This window comes from Thermobia domestica, chromosome 3, assembly GCF_964235325.1.
Source record: "Thermobia domestica chromosome 3, izTheDome1.hap1.1, whole genome shotgun sequence".
In the NCBI taxonomy this organism is placed as follows: Eukaryota; Metazoa; Arthropoda; class Insecta; order Zygentoma; family Lepismatidae; genus Thermobia; species Thermobia domestica.
Genome location: NC_137456.1, coordinates 314,250,825 through 314,270,120, shown reverse-complemented (window position 1 = coordinate 314,270,120; position 19,296 = coordinate 314,250,825). Strand labels below are relative to the sequence as shown.

At 34.8% G+C, this 19,296-nt stretch overlaps 1 protein-coding gene across 1 annotated transcript in view; it reads right to left on the bottom strand.

Annotated features, from left to right (window-relative positions):
- Nucleotides 1-988: 988 nt before the first annotated feature.
- LOC145681152 (mitochondrial disaggregase-like) overlaps nucleotides 989-19,296 on the bottom strand; it is a 43,447-nt gene continuing 25,139 nt past the window's right edge. Inside the window, exons 7-10 of the mRNA XM_081752596.1 lie at nucleotides 16,480-16,641; nucleotides 8,143-8,299; nucleotides 5,923-6,116; nucleotides 989-1,474 (exon numbers count right to left, since the gene is read on the bottom strand). Coding sequence (XP_081608722.1) covers nucleotides 1,121-1,474; nucleotides 5,923-6,116; nucleotides 8,143-8,299; nucleotides 16,480-16,641 — 867 coding nt within the window. The 3' untranslated portion in view covers nucleotides 989-1,120. The remainder of the gene's footprint in view (nucleotides 1,475-5,922; nucleotides 6,117-8,142; nucleotides 8,300-16,479; nucleotides 16,642-19,296) is intronic.

Below are 19,296 nucleotides of genomic sequence, written 5' to 3'. Positions count from 1 at the left end.
TATATATATATATATATATATATATCAGGAACATGAGTAATTTACATTTTTGCCGTCTGTGTTAACGTTTTCATACATAAATTATGGAAATGGCGGGCTAGTAAATGTAACAGAGATTTGAAAAGTGACAGTTCGTCCGATTGTTTTTCAAAGCACTTCAAAGTAGAAATTTATATTTATAACAATGTTCCCATATATTAAAAAAAAAGGAAGAAATAAAAACGAACTTTCCGCACGGAGGCTCGAACCGTCGCCCTTCGCTTCAGAAATTTCAATCAACATTACTAAACCCGTTTGGCTACGGAAGCACTTAGAAGGAAATGCGTTATAATATTAATAATTGTATCGCTCCAAGCGCAGGTTGACACTTGAAGTTTTAAATAGTTATTTTCGGTCTTTTTCTGTAATTTCTACTTAAAATATTGATTGTTTTTGCATATTGGAACTGTGCATGAAGTGTGCAATCAATATTAATCTCAGAAATAAGTAGTTTGATTTTGTTTTTACATTTTCACATCGCTCGGATGACAGTACGGTTTGCAGCTAGTGTCTATATAAAGAACGGCGGGAACATGCAATTCCCTGTGTATAGATCTGCGGGAATTGTGACGGATCTAGGCTCACTTTTTCGGACTTAGTTTCTGAACGAGTTTCCAGCTTTCTGTGAACGGGTGTGTACCAATGATTTACACGTTGATGCTTTCTATTGTATTGGTACTATTTGTATATCGAGGAACATGTGTTATTTACACAAATTTCAATTTCCAACCGTTTTCTTCTTAAATATATGTAATAATTCCATCGAGAAAGGAATCAATATTTCTTAGCATTTTCTTTCTTTCTTTTTTTGGTCCAAATGGAATCAGATACTTACATTGTTACTTCTTATTCTCTGAGTTCCTATTGACAATGAATTTACAGAACTTTAGGGAGAAGAGGGGCAAAAAATATACGAATTTAGGAAATGACTTGATCTAATACTGAAAAGTTCTGGCAGAATAAATTTATTTTAAGTACGTTATTTTATAATACATTATTATTATTATTTGTAGCGCTATATTTACAACATTAATACTTCGTTGTAAGATGTATGTACAATCATGCGAGTAAGACTAATCGGTTAAAATAGGAAGTTTTCGTTATGATGTGATAAGTTTTTCAATGGATCACCAATAACTACGAAGTCCTTCCTTCCACGTGCTCTTACGCGTAGTTTAATCACTTGCGGCTCTTCTTCATTTGAGGGACGAACTTCTTCCTTTGGATCAATCTGACCAACTTTTTCAACGGCCAACTGCACCGTGGAACCTCGGCCGATATACCCTTGCTCATGTGCGGCTGCCAACTGGTTGACTACACGACGCTCAACTTCATGCTTAATTGAGCGCGCTCCATAGTGGACATTATAACCATCAGCCAGCAGTGCTTCCACCTGGCGGTCCCAATTTAACTCTATGTCATGTTTCTCTCGTGCCTAGAAAAAAAAAATATAAAATAAGTCATAAGAATATCTATGTACATACTAACTTTAAGAGCAGAGTCACTTTACAAAATGATTTAGAAACATATTACAGTAAAACCTATCCACTTGGTCACCTCTCGAAGGTAGTCACCTGCTCATCTTGGCCTGATTTGTCTTGAACCTGCATTTTCTCGTAAGATATTCGTTACTTATTACTCTGTAAGTTGGCCATCTGTCTATCTTGGGTGTTGGTCGCAAAGCACTGTTTACCCTATAACGATAATGATAAATTTACCTGTGTATCTTGGCCACGTAAAATACAGTTTTGTTATTTTTCTAAACTTTTTCGTATTTCCATATGGGAGGCAGAAGTTCTGTATTTGTGATTGGGGACAAAGAAGCATGGATTCCCATGATTTGTTCCCGGAGGTCAGTGGTTACCCTGATAAAGGGCTGGTGAAGGAAGAGTGAATACGAAAAAGCACGTACAGGAATTCAGAAAATGGTTGTATGTATCTGTATTTGTTTACTCTGTCTGTTTTGGTAAAACCATGAGTCATATCGACTCCTTACATCAGTGGGGAGCTTTAGTAATTCCGGAAAATTCTCAAGGTCAAAGTTAACCATCTCAATTGTCAACTATTGGCTGCTTGTCAAAAGGAAGCGGAGGTTTTGAGATATGAATTCCCTTAAGATTATCTCAGAACATCTTTTGCTCCGAGGGAAACACTCTTAGCTCATTAACAAGAGTGTTAACTACAAAATTAGAATGTGCATATGTGCCAAAAAGAATAAAAGAATAAATACACTATGTACATTATTTAAACACAGCTGTCATGCCATTGCTTATTAAAATTTTACAATCAAGTAACACTAGAAATCATATTCTAAAAAAATACACCAATCCACTTATTTTCTGTAAACTGGCCACCCGTCTAAGTTGGCAACTTCTCAATGGAACTGATGGTGGCCAACATAGACAGATTTCACTGTACCAATAAAATACGAGAGAGAAATTTATTTTGCATATATTCACATGAGAAATGTACATGGTGATTTTATGGAGACGTAGCAAAAGAATTTCGCTACATCCTATAGATATATTATTTTTATACTGAACACCTACTTCGATCTTTCTTCTAGATATATTCATGTGTTATAGAGAAAAATTGCAACGTAATAATATTGAAATCTTCTACACGGCTATAGAAAGAGGATCCAATCAGTGACATCAAACCATATAAAAGATTGTGTGAGATACAAAATTAAGTCAAATTTCGCGTCTACGGAATTTCTAGACTAAAATTAAGCTTCCCCTCCCTCAGTGTGCTTTAGGAATTATCCAAAGTTGCTATTACATTTTAAAAAATAGTTTAAGTGTTTGATAACACAAGTATTCATCGTCCAATACTATGTTCTTCAATATTTAAACTACTAGCAATATCTTAATAATTCAATATTTTTAATTGAAAAATAACAATATTGGAAACATTGTATGTTATATATTAATTCTCATTTTTGGAAGATTACTAAAGTTCGTTTTTGTTTTGGTGTTTCACAAAAGCAGTCTGTGAATGTTGCAAGTTTGTGTGAGGTGTTCTGTCAATGTAAGCATTTTGTAATGTAAAACTATATACCTGTATATCCGTCTTTCTGAGTGGACATTAAGGAAAATTATCTGAACAATTCAAATAGAACTTAGAGAAAAACGACATGCATGAGCTAAAACACAGAGAACATTAAAAAAAAAAAATGTCAGTTACTGCTCTAGTTTGTTCAGAAATGGCAACATTATATATGAGTGCTACTGCTCAAAAATTTCGAACACTCCGGAGCTTTGTCAGGATCTACTGTGAACCTTATTTTGACGGGAGAATTTTGCCGCTGTGTGTCCGAAGTACTCCTCTCTAAAGAACACAATACGACACTTGAATCGATATCTGAGAGGTACTGCAGATGATGTGTCTAATTATATTTCTTATATATATACAGGGTGTTTCAAAAACAACACCAACAACGTTTGGGAGGTGATTCCTGACACCAAGATAAGACCATAGTATAGACCAACCTGGGTGCACAAATGTTTCCTTTAGGAGTTATAGGCTGCCGAAAATATGAAAAAATGAATTTTAAAGATCCATAGCTCCAATACTTGGACCTACCGTAGTCGGGTCAAGACTTCACTTAGGAATTACTGTGTGCCCTATGCAAATATCAAAGTTTCAGAATCCAGTGGTACTTCTACAATATTTTCATGGTGGTAATTGGTGAGTACTCCAAATTAAATGTCCGTAGCCAAACTCCCTCTATAAGAATTGTTGCCTGAGTACCTTCGGATTTTGAAACATGTTTTTGGATAGCGCACATATTAGTTCTTTAGTGAAGTCTTGACCCGATTACAGTAGGTTCCATTGTTTTGGAGCTACGGACCTTCAAAGTTCATTTTTTCATGGTTTTGGCAGTCCATAACTCCGAAAGGAAGCATTTGTTTATCCAGGTTGGCTGGCTTATCCTGGTGTCCGGAATCACCTCCCAAACGTTGTCGGTGTTGTTTTGAAACACCCTATATATATATATATATATATATATATATATATATATATATATATATATAGCTTGTTTATTTCAAAAACGACATAACTCAAAAATCGTCCTTATTGACTTATGGGTCGAAAATAAAAGCTAATCTTGATGTCTATCTCTGTCATCACAAATTTCACAGATATGTTTCCAAAATTGGGCGGTAGATAGCACTTTCTGTCGTTCTTGCGCCCATTTGTTTTTATTGCGTTTCGAATCTTTAAACGCTTATCTTGAAAAGTTAGGAATTTTGCGTTTTGTCATTCTTGAAATAAACAGGCTATATATATATATATATATATATATATATATATATATATATATATATATATATATATATATATATATATATATATATATATATATAAATATATCGGGTTTGTCCGGGAAGTAATAGGACTGATTTTATTCCGCAATGACTGTACATCGGAGCGTGCGCGCACCGACTGGATCCGGTAGAGGGCGTTCCATCTAACGAACGAGCGGCTGGTCAGTTGTCTCCGAGCACACGGAGAGTCAGGACAGGCTTTTTCGCGCGACGTGTTTCTGTGAGTGGTGCAAGCCGAAAATGCAGCGTTCGTTAGAGCAGAGGTACGCGATTAAATTCTGTGTTAAACTCGGTAAATCTGCGACAGAGACGTTTGATATGATCAAGCAGGCTTACCCAGATGATGCTTTAGCAAGAAGTGGTGTGTTTCGGTGGCACAAGGCCTTTTCGGAGGGCCGGGAAGAGGTCGCCGATGAAGACCGTGCTGGAAGACCTTCGACTTCGACAAACACCGACAATATGACTCGTGTACGCGAAGTTTTGAACTCAGACCGTCGACTAAGTATTCGTTTAATTGCCCAGATGTTAAATTTACCAAAAACTGTGGTTCATGAAATTGTGACGGATCATTTGAACATGCGCAAGGTGTGCGCGAAGATTGTCCCAAAAGTGCTCACTGACGACCAGAAATTGCGGCGAGTGGAATTGTGCCAAGAAAATTTGAACATGTGTGAAAGTTTTTGAATAACGTAATCACAGGTGACGAATCATGGATCTCTGAGTATGATCCCGAGACAAAGAGGCAATCTTCCGAGTGGCACACGCCGGCGTCTCCTCGCCCAAAAAATGAAAGAATGAGCAAATCCAAAGTAAAAACGATGCTCATTGTCTTTTCTGACATCAAAGGCATCGTCCACCATGAATTTGTTCCTCCTGGACAAACCGTCAACGCCAAGTTTTACGTGGAACTGTTCAATCGGGTCCGACCAGACATCGGAGCCGACTGGAAGCTGCACCACGACAACGCCCCGGCTCACACCGCCTTTCTTGTGAACAGCTACCTGACCAAGGCCGGCATCCCAACGCTTCCGCAGCCGCCCTACAGCCCAGATGTGCCCCCCCCAAACTTCTTTTTGTTTCCTCGCCTGAAACGCCCGATGAAAGGCAAGCATTTTGAGACGACAGAGGGGATCCAAGCAGCTTGCACCGCGGCTCTCAAGGCTATTCCGGACAATGACTTCCGTGACGCCTTCAATGCTTGGAAATCGCGCTGGCAGCGCTGCATCGAAGCAGAAAGAGCCTATTTTCAAAAGTTTTTAAAGAATTGTAAAGATTGGCTCAATATATATTTTTTTTTAATCGACTCAGTCCTATTACTTTCCGGACAAACCCTGTATATGTAACAGACCCTTTATCTTGATATCTGAAGATAACGTGTCTGATGAAAGCGATGTTACATTCCTGAAACTGTTCCACAGGTATTATTTGGTGTTTTGATCAGTTTTGTTTATTAATACTGTGAATATTTCCAAAATTACAATGAACAAGATATAACTTGAAATACTTGTACTATATACAAAGAATAATACAATCATAATAAACGCACAATTACCTTTTTAGCCCAGGATTCAAGTTCCTTTGATACCAGTTTCAGAAGTTCTGATCGAGAAAATGGTAGGAAGTAAACAATTTCGTTAATTCTTCCGAGAAATTCGTCTCGTCGGAAATGGTGCTTTAATATTGGCTGCACTACTTTTTCTTTAAAATTACGTGATATTGTTATCTGTTCAGGAATGTCCTTGTCTTCTACAAAGTAAAAAAATAAACTTTAGAAGGAAACTGTAAGAATAATATAAGAAACGCAAATAAGGGAGAAAAGAAAAGGAAGGAAGAGAGCAAAAAAAAAAAAAAAAAAAAAAAGAAATCTTTACAAATAAACTTTTACTATTATGTACAGAGTGATTTTTTTTTAAACTCACAGATTTGATTTGGATCTACGATTTCTAACTGAGGTTCGATTTTTATGCGATTTCTAGCAAATGATCAAGGAAGGATGGGAGATTTATGGGATTATGTTTACTGGTTTAAATGCATCCGGGCTAATAATCAGCCATGCCTCAAGAAAAGCAGCAAATATTCGCCAGTGTATCTTACAACTGGAACGAAGTGCGGTGCGGTGTGGAGATTTGAGTTTTCTTCGTTATACAGCAACCTCGCCATGGTCAATAAGAAACAGGAAACTGGTTGATTGCATTAGGAATTGTGGTCTACAGTTCTGTGCTATGTGAGTATGATCAGGACGTGGTAAGAATATTGAGCTCTTTGGAGCAAAATGAGTTTATCGTTAAGTTTTTGGAGAACGGAATCTGTTGTTGCTACGCAAAGGGTATTTACAAACAAATCTGCTTCACGTTCTGCCTCAGACAGGAACATAATATGGTCGCTAGTGGATAAATTGCAAGAAACAGGATCACTTCTGAGTGAGAAAGGGAAGCATCGGCGCCCGCAGGAGGGTGTTGTGGAAGATGTCAGTTATCGACTTCTTAGGTCCCCCAAGAAATCTCTCCATCGTTTGTCGGCTATTGCTATTCAACATGTGATTTATGTGTGTTACCACTAAAACTTAATTTGTATTTTGCAATTTCGCTTCAAAAATCCAAAACCTCATTCCAATTGTAAGGTACACAGGATAATATTTGCTGTTTTTCTTGAGACAAGGCCAATATTATCCCGGATGAATTTAAACCAGTAAACACAGTCCCCATCTCCATCCTTCCTTGATCATTTGCTACAAATTGCATGAAAACCGGGCTTCAGTTAGAAACTCTAAACCAAATGAAATCCGTGAGTTTTTTTTAATCACCCTGTACCACGAAACCAGTATATAAATTTATGTTGAAACTAACACTAAAATTTCTATTTCAAAAACTTATGAAGGGTTATGGTTGGCCAGTATTACGGTAGTTGGTTTACGGTTGAAACAGTGGTAATGTTTTAATTCACTTGCATTTTACTCTCTCTCCCTTTCACATTGTTTTGATGCTCTAAGTAGATGTCCAATGAACAACCCAACTATTATATTTACTCACACATTTACAACACTTCATCGTTTCTGTTTTCCTTTGCACATGCCAGCTGGCACCACCAGTCCAAACTACTCATTTTCATTTATTATGGTACAAGATCTGAAGATAAGTGTAAAAGAAAAAAACACCAAAATAAGAACAAATTTCACTGTTTTGGTAAGGGCAGAAAAACTAGTGTGTTACACAAGAGAGTCAAATTCAACTGAGTGATAACAGATCGGGACATCAGCTTCCTAGGTCGTTTATTTGAGATTTAGATCGAAGTATGTTACCTCTTAATGTAAGTGGCTGTCCAACCGTCTTAAGATGGTGAGTCGCTACAAACAACTCTGCTTCTACTGAAAATAGAACCCAAAATTACATGCTAAATTCCGTGACTTTTTCTTGACTTTCATGACCGCTTTCTGATTTCATGACCGATAGACACCCTGGCTACTGATCTAACACTTTGAACCAATTGGGGAAGAAGTTACCCGAATTAGAAGTTACCCCGATATTAAAGCCTAAAATAACTGACCTTGCATCAGCTGAGTTAAATCTTAGTTATCTGTCTGGCCATAACCCCGTCTAGCATCATACCTAGTATACCACTTCTTCTCAATATAATTTACTATGGGAAACGATGATTTCTGTATTAACTATAACAGAATGTTATTAGTTGTTTATAAGAAATAAAATCGAAACTAAACATTTAATACATGTATGTATTAATGTATCAAATTGTACAGTATATTAATGAATTTTACCTAACTTTCCCTCGAACCGCTGTTTTGTAATATCCTCTGCTTCCGCTCTCAGCTGGATTGCGTGCTCCGCTATCTCATCTGACGCCAAATTTGAAGTCATAACGAAAATAGCATCTTTACATTCAATGGTTTTACCTTTGCCATCAGTTAAACGTCCCTACAATAATAATAATAATAATAATAATATTAATATTAATAATAATAATATTAATATTATTATTATTATTATTATTATTATTAATAATAATAATAATAATAATAATAATAATAATAATAATAATAATAATAATATAAAGGTAACCAAGAAAGTTCTGTCGTTTTTTTCTGGAGGTCTGTGTTCAATTGGTCATCACACTGTAAGTTTAATGCGAATGAAGATAAGGCGGTCAGTTATTGGTATATCCAACATACCACCTGGTTGTGGCAGTTCAGTTACACCGTGAACTTGTGTAAGGATAGAGTGAACATGGGACCTCTACAGAGCGTCATAAGGGCGTGTTTGCTGTACGAGTTCAAACTGGAGTCAAACGTCGCTGCAGTGGGACGGAAGATATGGGAAGATATGCAAGGGCTTTGGTGAATTTATCGTGACTACGCAGACAGTGCAGCGGCGGTTTAGTTAGTTTAAGGACGGTGAGAAACACTCGAAGACGCACCACGTGTCGGAATACCAATACATGTACAAAATGAAAATCTTGAGGCAGCAATTGAGGCGAACTGTGGCCAGACACGTGAGAAACAGACTACAATTTAGTGTGAGTGAAGAAACCATTCGGCAGCACCTCCATCAACTTGGAAAGCTCTACAAGTTGAGTTGATGGGTCCCACAACATGATTTGACTCCGGGCCAGAAGGTAACGCGAGTTGACACTTGTCTTTCTTTGTTGTCTCGTCTGAGAAGGAAGCCATTTCTGGACAGGGTGTTGACATGTGATGAGAAGGGGGTCCTGTACGAAGCTCCACGGGGTCATCATCATTGGTTAGCATCCCATAAACCGGTTCAGAAACAGCCGAAACCAGTACTGAACCAGAAGAAAGTCCTCCTGTGTGTTTGGTGGGCTGCTCGCTTCATCGTGCATCGGGAACTGCTACCAGCTGGTCAGAGTACCAATGCAAGTGTGAACTGTCAGCAGTTGAGCCGTGTTCAAGAAATACTCAAAACTCTGGGGCCGCAAAGGGATCCTCCTGTTACAGGAGAACGCTAAGCCCTACATGGCTAAGATGATCCGGGACACCATTCTGCGCCTTGGATGAGAAACATTGCATCCGCCACTCTCCCCGGACATTACACTGTTCGATTATCACCTGTTCCATTCCTTCGACAATCATGGCCCTTCAGAACTTTGTCAGGTCGTCGACGCTGATAGGGACTATTTTTGATCTTTCAATTGTAAAGATCAATATATTTATTTAGTATATTCAGGGTTACATTTTAGCCCACAGTTCGAATTTATATAATCTAGTCTACTACCTTTTCTCTGAAATTCACTTGAACACATTATCTTGATATTACCTTTTATTATAATACGTAATGAAGTAAACATTTACACCTTTTAAATAACATACATGGTGATTCTACAAGATAGATCTTCTGTTATACCTTATGTTTTTCGTTTCTATGACGACCAATAACACATATCGTCAGATTACCATGTTTACAAAATATCAATAATAATATCAGAAAGAAATTAATTTTTACTTGTTTTTATATTTTCTTCTTCTTCTTCTTCTTCTAACTAGCTTGTGCATATTTCAATAGCACATATTTCCCGTAAATACAAGAAATGATTTTTAATATTACATGTAAAATACACAATATCGTTATATAATGACGCTCGAACAATAGGACTTTTTTTGTTTACAATTAAAAAAAAGAACCCTAAACCGTTAGATATTCCATATTAATTACCTAAGTTTTTGAATGACCGTCGTATATATAAAAATTACAATTCATGTAACTATATATCATATTCATTTTATTTTAATATCATCTTCATATTTATTTTAACTTTCGTAATTAATTTTATTTTAATTATTCATTAAATTCATCGACGATAAAAGAAGGTACATTCAAAATGCGGTATACTAGTTATTTATTTTTGGGTCCTAATTAAATTCTTCATTTCGATGCCATTAATACTTATTGTAAATTGAAAGTTAACAAAATCTATATTATTCTCTCGGGCATAATTAGGAAGGTTTTAAAAAAGATATTATTATGACATTCATATAATAGTTCTTTGAATGAGAAAGGATCAAATACATAATTATATATATATTCAAACGACGTTCAAATTACAAACGAAATATCGACAATGTTTAAAATAAAACAAGATAACATCATAACAAAAACTAATACAAATAAAGAAATTACATATTAAGTAGAATTTAAAGATTAAATGTCATTTATGTTAATCTTGGATACAACTTCAGAAGGAACTAATGTTTTAACTAGCTGTATCCATTTACTTCTAGTATGTTTTGAGGAACGCCATAATTTCAGTTCATCAATATTGCGTAAACCCAAAAGTTTACCAGTTTTACATCCATTAGTTCGAAAACTTTAGGATTAATTTGCTTGATACATAAATATGGTCCTGCATATAAATCGCAAAATTTACAGATCCTTTTTAAGGACGCATCACTTTGAGGGTGTAATCTTACAAAGACTAAATCATTTGTTTGAACTTTAGCTTTACCTATCTGTTGCTGTTCTATCTTCTGATTTCGTGAAAGAAATTTTTGTGTCCTACGGAGATGTGCCATACTTACAAGATGTGAAGAATCCATTCCATCACTTTCACTAAGTTTAATGTCAAAATGTTGTTCAATCGGTTTTATGAAATCTGTTCCATGATGACTATTCGCTGGCGCTACCCCCAATGTATCTGACACCGAATAATTCAAAAAGTAATTAATTTCAGTAACATACTTAATCCAATCATATGTTTGTTACGACAACAATGTCTAAATAACATACCGAGATTTCGATGTATGTTTTCCACAATAGAACTACTGGGATGGTATGGAGTAACAAAATGCTCCTTAATGTTGCCAATGTTCATCGCATGAAATGAATAGATTGCTACGAAACTGTCCACCATTGTCACAAAAAATATGTTCTATTGGACCACAATGAGGTATGTATACATTCAAAATTCGGTTTACAATTGCTGAAGAAGTTGCTTTACGCAAAGGATATGCCACTAAATATCTAGTAAAAACATGCGTAACAGTAAAAAGGAAAGTTTCACCTGTAGCTGCTTTAGGAAGAGGTCCATACAAGTCTACCGAAATAAAGGAATGAGTCCTTCAGGCATTACTGACACCATAGGTCTATATATAGATTGATAGTTGTGCTTAATTCTCATGCATTCCTCACAATCATTAATGTAGTTTTTGATTTGTGTTCTTAGAGATTTCCAATAAAAAATTTACTAATCAAAGAATATACCTTCAAGTATCCGAAATGTCCAAAATCATCATAATAAGCCTTTAATATACGAGGCACCAATATCAGCGGAATACAAATTTTACTTCTATGCTTATATTTAAAATCTTTGATTACTAATACACCATTAGACATTTGATATAAAGTATTCCAATTGCGAGGACAATCACAATTTCCAGAACAAGAGGCTAAATGATATATGACGTTTGCATATTCATCATAACTCCTTTGATGCTCTTTCAATTCATCCAGGGAAACTTTAGATATTTCATCTTGTAAAATTTTAAATACATTTATTGACAATACTTGATGGTTTTCATTCGGAAACAATCTTGATAATGTATCCACTGGAACATTACCAACTCCTTTAATATGTTGTACATCGAAATCAAAAGATTGAAGTTCTAAGGACCATCTTAATACTCGACTATTATATCCCTGTACTTTCTTGAGATGTCGTAAAGAATTATGATCCGTTACAACAGTAAAATGACAACCACTAAGGTATGGAGCGAATTTTTGTAGTGAAAACGTACAGCAAGTAATTCGATTTCCGTGGTAGTATAGCCCTTTTCTGCGTTCTTCAACGTTCGACTAACACAATGTATAACAGCAGGTTCATTTGTTGTAGGATTTGGTTGCCAGAGAATGACAGAAATTTCAGATAATGAACCATCACATTGCACATAAAAAGGATAATCATACTTAGGATGATTTAGACGAATGTTCTCCACAATGCACATCTTTAATTTATAAAAACTGTGTTCTTGTAAAGTACCCCATTGCCATGGTATTCCTTTTTTTAGTTATTGAGAACAGGGGTTGTGCAATTTCGGCAAATCGAAGTATTGATCTTCGAAACCAATTAAACAATCCCAAAACCTGCCGTGTTTATTTTAAATTAGTGGGAACAGGTAAATCCTTTATAGCCTGCACTTTTGATTCACTAAAACACATTCCGTGTGCGTCTATAGAATAACCTAAAAATTCAATAGATTCTTTGAAAAATTTAGATTTTTCAATATTTCCAGTTAAGCCTGATTTTTCTAAGCGTTCCAGAACTGTGTCCAAGCTTTGCAAATAATCTTTAGGAGTTTTCCCCATAATTAAAATATCATCAGCATAAAAGATTACATTAGCACCTAAATCTTACCCTATTATTTTATTCAAACATGATGCTAAAGCAGCACTACCTTTAATCAATCCAAAAACAACACGATTATACTCGTATAATTGTCCTTCAAATGAAAAGGCAATATATGGTCTTGAACTTTCTCCCAAAAAAAATTTGGTTGTACGCCATTACAAGATCAAGATTTCCGAATATTGTATTTCCCTGTAAATGAGCTAAGAATTTCATCTACTGGTGGGTATCTCATTTGTTGTAATTTTATATGGGTATTCAACTTCCTCAAATCTAGTACTATTCTAAGGTGTTTACCATCCTTTTTGGGTACCACATGTAACGGATTCAGATGAATAGTTTCGGAAGGTCTTATTATCCCATTTTGCAGCATTTCTGAAATTTGTTTTCTCACATTTTCTCTAAATCTATAGGGTACAATGTATGGCTTCGTTACTATGGGACTTTTTGTATCAACTTCAATATCATAGACGACTTCTTTGCAACATCCAGGTCTAAGCGAAAATACCTTTCTATGTTCATAAAGAATGTCCTAATTGTAATATGAAATTCTTATCAGTGATATTTATGTGACTTGTAATTTCGTCCACACATTTCTGAAATGAATAATCACTATTTTTTATAATAAACTCTTCGTTTTCAATTTTCTTAACATTGATTTTCTCATGATCACCTTGGTTGATACTTAAAATATTATTTATAAACGGTTGGCACTGGCAGGCAATGTTATCACTAACAGGTATTAAATTCTGAACAATGTTATCATTAAGTGTACGTATAGAAGATGTTTTGTTTTCAAAATTTAAAATTGCACGTTAACTGTGTTAAGAAATCTAATCCTATCAACACCTTCTCATTCAATTCATTAATAACTAAAATAGGAATTCTAATCTCATAATCTTGTATCGATATGACTATTTGTGTTTTACCCATAACCCTTTTCTTATGTGTGCCCGTATAATTAACCAATATTAAATTATCTATTTTTTGTAATCTAGGATTAGAATAATCTTTTGTAAGTTCACGCCAAAATGAATAAGACAAAAGCTTATCAATCAAAGCCTGAACAGGAATTCCATTAATTTTAATATGTACTTTGGCAGTACTAAACATTTTCAAAAAGACAAAATAATCTTCAGATGTACCTACATCTATTTTACCATCAAACATCCAATGACAATTAGCAATAGAAATATATTGATAATTATCGTTAATATTTAAAATCTTAAGATTAGTTTCATTTTCAGGAAAAGATTCTGGCGTATCTACCGCTGACGTGATTTTTACTTACTTCACGCCAGCCAAATCTAGTTTAAATTACGGTTATCAAACGACTCAGTTATATTACATTGTACGCCACAGTCTTGTGTATTTTCCTGCCTATTATGTACTTCAATAGTATTTCGATTTCTATTTTGTGAATTCCTGCTACCTAGGTATGTATTAGAAAATCCATTTCGTGGAAAATTAAACCCATTATTTGTTTGATTCCTAAACGTGTTACGTCTATTATCCCTGTTGTTATTTCTGCAATTAGATTCGGTTCGGTTACCGGTAAAATTTGGTTCATTTCTTCTGCCATTAAAAGGAAATCTATTGTTACTTCGCATATTTAACACACCTTCTTTAACATTGATACTACGAACAGATGCATAACTAACTTGGCTACGATTAGGATTGACTTGACCTAGATTATTATTTTGTATCATAGATTGACTTTCAAAATTTTGAATTATCATAATAAGATGGTTAAAGTTAACACACTGAGCTGAAATTAACATTTGTTGTAGCTTACAGGGTAACAAAATACGAATGGATGCTATTATTCTTGATTCTGGTTGAAAAGAATAAATTGATTTCAATTCATTGTATGCCTATATCACAAAGTCAGTAATACTCCAGTCCAATTTAGGATGGTAATGTCTATTCCAGACTAATGCATCCCTATTGGCTAATATGAAGTCATTCTCAAAATTAGACAACAAGGCATTCTTAAAATCAGAATAGTTACGCAAATTGACTTTGATAGCTTTAAACCATGTGGAACAGGGAAGTAATAAAGCGTGCGGTAATTTTTTTAAAAATTTGGATTCATCCACCCCCATTAAGTCACATACATCTTCGAACTTTTCTAGAAATGTACTGGCTGGTATGTCATCAGATCTTCCGCTAAATTTTGTAAGAGATTTAATTTCACTAACACGAAAAAATTTGCCTCTGCTAATATTCTTCATATGACGGGATTTACATGATTGTTTCTCCCACGATGAGAGGAACGATTTGTTCTCCGATATCTACCCAAACTAATTTCACTATCAGCTTTTATCGAGTATCCTGATGAGTCACTTTCTTCCACAGACACTCTGGGTTGATACTGTGTCAGTTCTATGTTATTAGTAAGAACCCGATCACCATTCGCACGAGCAACGTCATGATCATCGTCATGATCGTTTGCAGTAATAAGTCTTTCTTTAATGGAATTTGCTTCCTCCTGTAACTCCCTGATTTGACTACTATGTTCACTTATTTGACTAGCATGTTCATTAATTACAGTTTCCACAACTTCTACAGAATTTTGAACTTCGGTGAACCTATGTAAAATCTCCTCCATTTTGCGATCACTCGGCTCTAATTTCGAATGTAACTGTTGATTCATTTGCTCTATTCGTGTATCCCATTTAATGTCCATCTGTTGATTTGTTTGCTCAATCCTTTGTGTCAACTGTTGATTTGTCTGTGCAATCTGTTGCTACATTTGCTCCCCAATTTGTCTGATAAGGTCAGTTATGTTCGTGGATGTGTTCATTTCTAGATTACCACTTTCTTTATGTATACCTTCACTTCCGGTAACACTCATTTTAATATTTCTGTAAATTTTTCTCTCACTCCTTAACAAAGTATACTCCGTGTTGTTGGATTTGCTAAAACTGCTATGTAATCTTAAAATCAATCTAATGGTTTTCCTATTCAGTATACTAGTCTCTATTAATTAATGTATCTTATTCTTGAAGTATACCTACTATGCTTCGGCACAACTCCACATAAAATATAATCCTGCGGCGGAAACACCACTTAAAATGTAATTCTCCCGGGCAGATGACACCATTTAGAATGTAAGGTCCATAAGATATTTATCTTGTATATTTTTAGGGTTACATTTTAGCCCACAGTTCAAATTTACAAGTAAACATTTACACCTTTTAAATAACATACATGTTGATTCTACAAGATGGATTTTCAGTTATATCTTATGTTTTTCGTTTCTATGACGACCAATAACACATATCATCAGATTACCATGTTAGCAAAATATCAATAATAATATCAGAAAGAAATTAATTTTTACTTCTTTTTATATTTTCTTCTTCTACTAACTAGCTTGTGCATATTTCAATAGCACATATTGCCCGTAAATACAAGAAATGATATTTAAGATTACATGTAAAAACAATTACATGTTAGGTGACATGTCAACGTTCGAAGGTGTTGGGTGAAAATCGACGGAACTTTCATGGTTCCATTTATAATAATAATAATAATAATAATAATAATAATAATAATAATAATAATAATAATAATATAGGAAAGGCTTGTTGTAGTCGGGTTTTAGACTTTCTCTGTTCGTCTGAGGCAAACATACAAGTTTCTCTATTTTCCACTGTCTTGCTTTCTAGCACAAATATACACTTATGTATGAGAGAAACAGAGAAAGACTATATACTATAAACTTAACGCAAGGTACCTCATCAAATAGCTGAAGAAGAACTGTTAACACATCTGGATGAGCTTTATCTACTTCGTCGAAAAGCACAACAGCAGTTGGGCACGCCCTTAATTTTTTGGTCAACTGTCCACCATCATCATGTCCTACATATCCAGGTGGCGCTCCAATCAGCTTGGCAACCTGTCAACACAAATTTATATATAAAAACAAACCAATGATTATAAACAAAACGAAACAGCAAGTAAGCAAGAGTTACGACAATATTTTTTTCTCGAAACTATTTATTTCACTCTTATATCCAAACACGAAAATAAACTTTTTTCTTTCTTTTCTTTTTTTCTTTCTTTTTCTTTTTTTTTTCTTTTTTACTTCCAGCGTTTATGCCTTACAGCAGGACTGGCGAAAACCATGGTTTTTATTGAAAAAAACAAAAAACCAGGTTTTTTGGTTCAAACCCGTTTTTTCTGTTTAAATAATTTGCTCAATGCATTTATATCACATATAAACAGAAATAGTTTCTTTCGCCTTGGTGTTATTATGCAACAACCGGGTTATGCTGAAAGGGGTCACATAAGCTTAAAGCAGAATCCAAACCGCTTCTCGGCTTACATCCAACAGAAAGTGTCCTCCATTTGAGCTCAAAACCGGGACTAATTGGCCACAAATGCGATACGTCTGCCGACTCACGAAGGACTCCTGATAGAAATACAATGTACTGATCTTAACATACTTGTTAATATAATAGTCAAAGAGTCATTTCAGAAGGACAAAAAGATTAAACAATAGCACAAGTGAAACCACTATAAAGAATTACATATGGACAATTTCAAAGTACTACAAAGTACAGAAGAAGTAATTTAGTCCAAGTTAGTTCACTACGACTTTTATTAGTCCAAGTTAAAGAAATATAACGACCTACTTTGCATATCAGTACGAAAAGTGAATAAAGATACGAAATATTTGAGTCAACTTTGGTTCTGACCCATTTATACATAAATAGATACCAAAAATACTTCTGATTTCAATAATTGCCTCTCGTGGGGTTTGTATGACTCCCTCCCCCCCAAAAAGTATACGGCATTTCGATGTATTTTATCAATAACAAACATTATTAAAACGAAACAATATTTAGAATTTTCCTTTGATTGCATAACAATAATACCAAACTATTAAAAAATGACAAAAGAAACATTCATAAAGTTTACATAAAAAAAAGTTGCTTTTGTAATAATGAATGGGGAATTTAGGTCTGAATATAGTACGAATAATATATGCGAATGAAAAGTGATAACCCACAAATGTGTGTTCATCAAGATTTTACGAATAGTTATACTTTCACGAACATTTTTCGGTTTTTTGGTTTAAACCAGCCAACCTGCCTTATAGGCTAAATAAGGTGAATGACTATGAAAGAATTGATGGTATGCAAATGTAAGGGGAAATGGGGGAAAACACACGGGCCACAAATTCATATAGCCTGGGATTAAACCAGAGATTCCTCGCATCAGAGGTAATCATTGTACCATTGAGCCACAGTATTCCCAAAAATAAACAAATAGATAATTAAAAAAAAAAAAAAGCTAAAGAAACAACTGGAATACATTTCAAAATAAAGTTACGTGCTAAACATGTAGACAATAATCGTGTTACATTAAATTTTTTAAACTCCATTTCACTTCAAATCGACGCAAGTGACTTACACTATGGTTAACTACCAAGGCCTGCCCTAGGCAATTTGCCGCCCGTGCAATGGTATCTTGCCGCCGCCTTTCTCCAGAAAGAACAAATCTTAGAAGTCACAATTTCAAGTGTGCTACCTCATCATGAACAACAAAGGGGAGTGAAAGAGCACTTGCACTCAGAAAGACCTAAATACAATCTCATTGTTTGTTTTTTTCTTCTTTAAATAATAATCTATCATGTTCGTGAAAGATAAAGTAAACACACCTGTAGAGAAAAGATGGCTATCCTTTTTATAGAATTCAATATCGGGTATTAATTTCAATATATTAGTTTGCAATTCTTTTATTTTTTTTCTTGATTTTCCTTTTACATATGTTAAAGAATAATAATAATAATTTTAAAAAAATTGTTTCCACCTTCAATGATAAGGAACTTGCTTCTGACAAAGACAAGACTAGTTTTCACATGAAAACTGTGATAACTAACTGAATGGAACAGGTGTTCACTACTGATCGAGACCTGAATTCTTGTATTTGACAACAATCAAGCAATTCATACTGGGATTTATTTCACCATTTGCTTTAGCACTGTGCATGTGACCTTAAACTACTGCGACCTATACATGATTTATGAATGTAGTATTCAAACAGGCCAGCATAGTAAATTTAACTACCATCATCATGAAATCTGTTTACAACAAGAAATACTTATTTTAAATAATATAGTTATGACAGATTTTTCCGCTCCTCGAAACCTGCCGCATCGTGCAAATGCAAGTATTGCACATATGATAGAGCTGGCCCTGTTAACTACATACTTAATCATCATGTTGGAGCTCCTTGTGACCATAGGATTAGCGTACGTGTGTTTAGCGTAGAAGGTACTGGTTCGATTCTCGGTAGCAGCTCAAGTGGTTCAGATGTCACGCTAAGTTTTGCATGTACGTCTCATATATCTTCGCTGCTGAAATGGTAGGGGTTGAAAGGAGTGACAGGTGGGGGAGGAAAGGTAATGACATTACGGATTTTTATTATTACACTTCTATTATTTTTTTTATAATGTATTGATTATTTACAGTTATAATGTTCTGTTAATTTCTTCACTAGTTTTTACTTTTTAATCCTCTTTTTCCCCTTTAATATACAAGATTTT